This window comes from Cariama cristata, unplaced genomic scaffold (assembly GCF_000690535.1).
Source record: "Cariama cristata isolate BGI_N322 unplaced genomic scaffold, ASM69053v1 scaffold37264, whole genome shotgun sequence".
NCBI lineage: Eukaryota > Metazoa > Chordata > Aves > Cariamiformes > Cariamidae > Cariama > Cariama cristata.
The window spans coordinates 11,155-12,859 of NW_009612997.1; the positions used below are offsets into that span (position 1 = coordinate 11,155).

Consider the following 1,705-nt stretch of genomic DNA (forward strand, 5'->3'; position numbering starts at 1 on the left):
GGCGGAGCGCAGCCACACTCACAGCTGGTTCAGCATCCTCTGCATTTCCTCATTGATACTCATGGCCGTGGTCTCATCCTCCTCTTCTTCTTCAGGCTTTCGAGAGGCATCGCTCTCCGACAGTGAGGTGTCTTCATCGCTGACTTGCTTGCGCTCCCGCTTCCGCCCCACCGAGGCTGGGACCTTAACGGGAGACAAGTGCAGAGACTACAGAAACGAGGCCGGGTCCGAGGTCAGGAGCAGGTAGTTGGGAGGAGATGGAGGGGAAAGGAATGGTGGAGGGACAGAAAGGCAGGGAAAGAAAGAAAGAGAGAAAGAAAGAAAGAAAGGAAGGAAGAAAAGCGAGAGAGAAAGAGAGACGGGCTCATTATGATCAGGTTAAAGATGGTGCAATGGATAAAACATGGTTTTAGCTTTTTCTAAAATTAAAACTAAGCAACTAAAGATGGAATCTATGAATCTGATGAGAAAAAACAATGTGGTTTTACTGCAGAAAAACTCAAATTGCCCACCACCCCAGTCCAGAGACAGGGAAACACAGTGACAGAAACAGGAAAAAAGAGACAGAGTCTGAAAAAGATGAAATATGTCAATATTTACAGTCCGACCTTACTTATAGAAAGTTTAAAATTTGTACACTTTCCCAACTGAATGGAACTAACCAGTTGCTTCTGTAGGGACAAAGAGAGCAAGACAGAAAGGCAGCGACATCCAGAAAGAGAAAAGAGACAGAGACAGAGAAGAGAGACAGAGAGAAGATGACGGAGAGGGGAAGGGGAAGGAGAGAGATGGAATTAGAGACAGACACTCAAGGAACTCGTTTCCCTCCTGCAGCTGCTCCCCTACCACTGCGGGGTCCCCAGGCCCAACACAACAGGTCAGTGAGAGGTTGAGGGGACTCTCGATGCCCAAAGCAACATCTGGAGCTTTCCACCTCCTCTCCGTGCCCTTTCGCCTGGTCCTCTTGAGAGAGACAGAGAGCAAGGGACCGCAAGGAGCGAGGGTGAGGGTGACCAAGTGTCTCCCCTAGCAGGGGGCTGGTGTTGTCTCTTCTACCTCCTTCAGCAACTCTCCTCCCCAGAGCCTGGAGCAGCAGCAGGCGCTTCTCACCTGAAACATCTTGATCATGTCCTCGCAGTTCCGCTGCTGTGCCACGTCGCACAGCTTGGCAGTGATGTCGATGCGCCGGCAGATGTCCATGTCCACCTTCATGGCCTTCTCCTGGATCTTGGTGTCCAGCTCCGTGATGTTCTGAACCCACGGTGCCGCAGGAGGATGACAAAGGAGGAAGATTAGGCAAGGCAAATGGCAATCAGAGCTCCCGCTTTCCCCCCCGTGCTGTAGGACTGCATCTGCATCCACTTTGCTCACTGCACCCTGGACCAACCCTGCCAGACCACCTCTGTGCTGGATGTGTCCCACCAAGGAACTGCTTTTCTACGCAGCCCCGCCGCTCGGGTAGGACATTGCTGCCGGGTCAGAGAGGGGTTAGGGACTCACATTGCTCATCAGGCCCTTGAAGACAACAAGCTCTGCCTTGAGCTGCTCCACCTTCATGGCCAGCTCCTCCTGGCAGGCTTCAGCCTCCTGGGCTTCCTGCCCCGGGCAGAAGGAGATGTGCAAATCAGCGTCAGCACGGGGCAGCTGGGGTGCAGGGGAAGGGGGGGACAGAGGTGCTCACCTCCTGCAGCTCAGCCACCCGGTC

At 53.5% G+C, this 1,705-nt stretch overlaps 1 protein-coding gene across 1 annotated transcript in view; it reads right to left on the reverse strand.

Annotated features, from left to right (window-relative positions):
• IFFO1 (intermediate filament family orphan 1) overlaps positions 1-1,702 on the reverse strand; it is a gene marked incomplete at its 5' end in the record, with an annotated part of 4,384 nt that extends 2,682 nt beyond the window's left edge. The window contains 5 exons of the mRNA XM_009698845.1: positions 23-207; positions 663-671; positions 1,111-1,251; positions 1,501-1,596; positions 1,682-1,702. Of these exons, the coding sequence (XP_009697147.1) occupies positions 23-207; positions 663-671; positions 1,111-1,251; positions 1,501-1,596; positions 1,682-1,702 (452 nt within the window). The remainder of the gene's footprint in view (positions 1-22; positions 208-662; positions 672-1,110; positions 1,252-1,500; positions 1,597-1,681) is intronic.
• Positions 1,703-1,705: the final 3 nt, after the last annotated feature.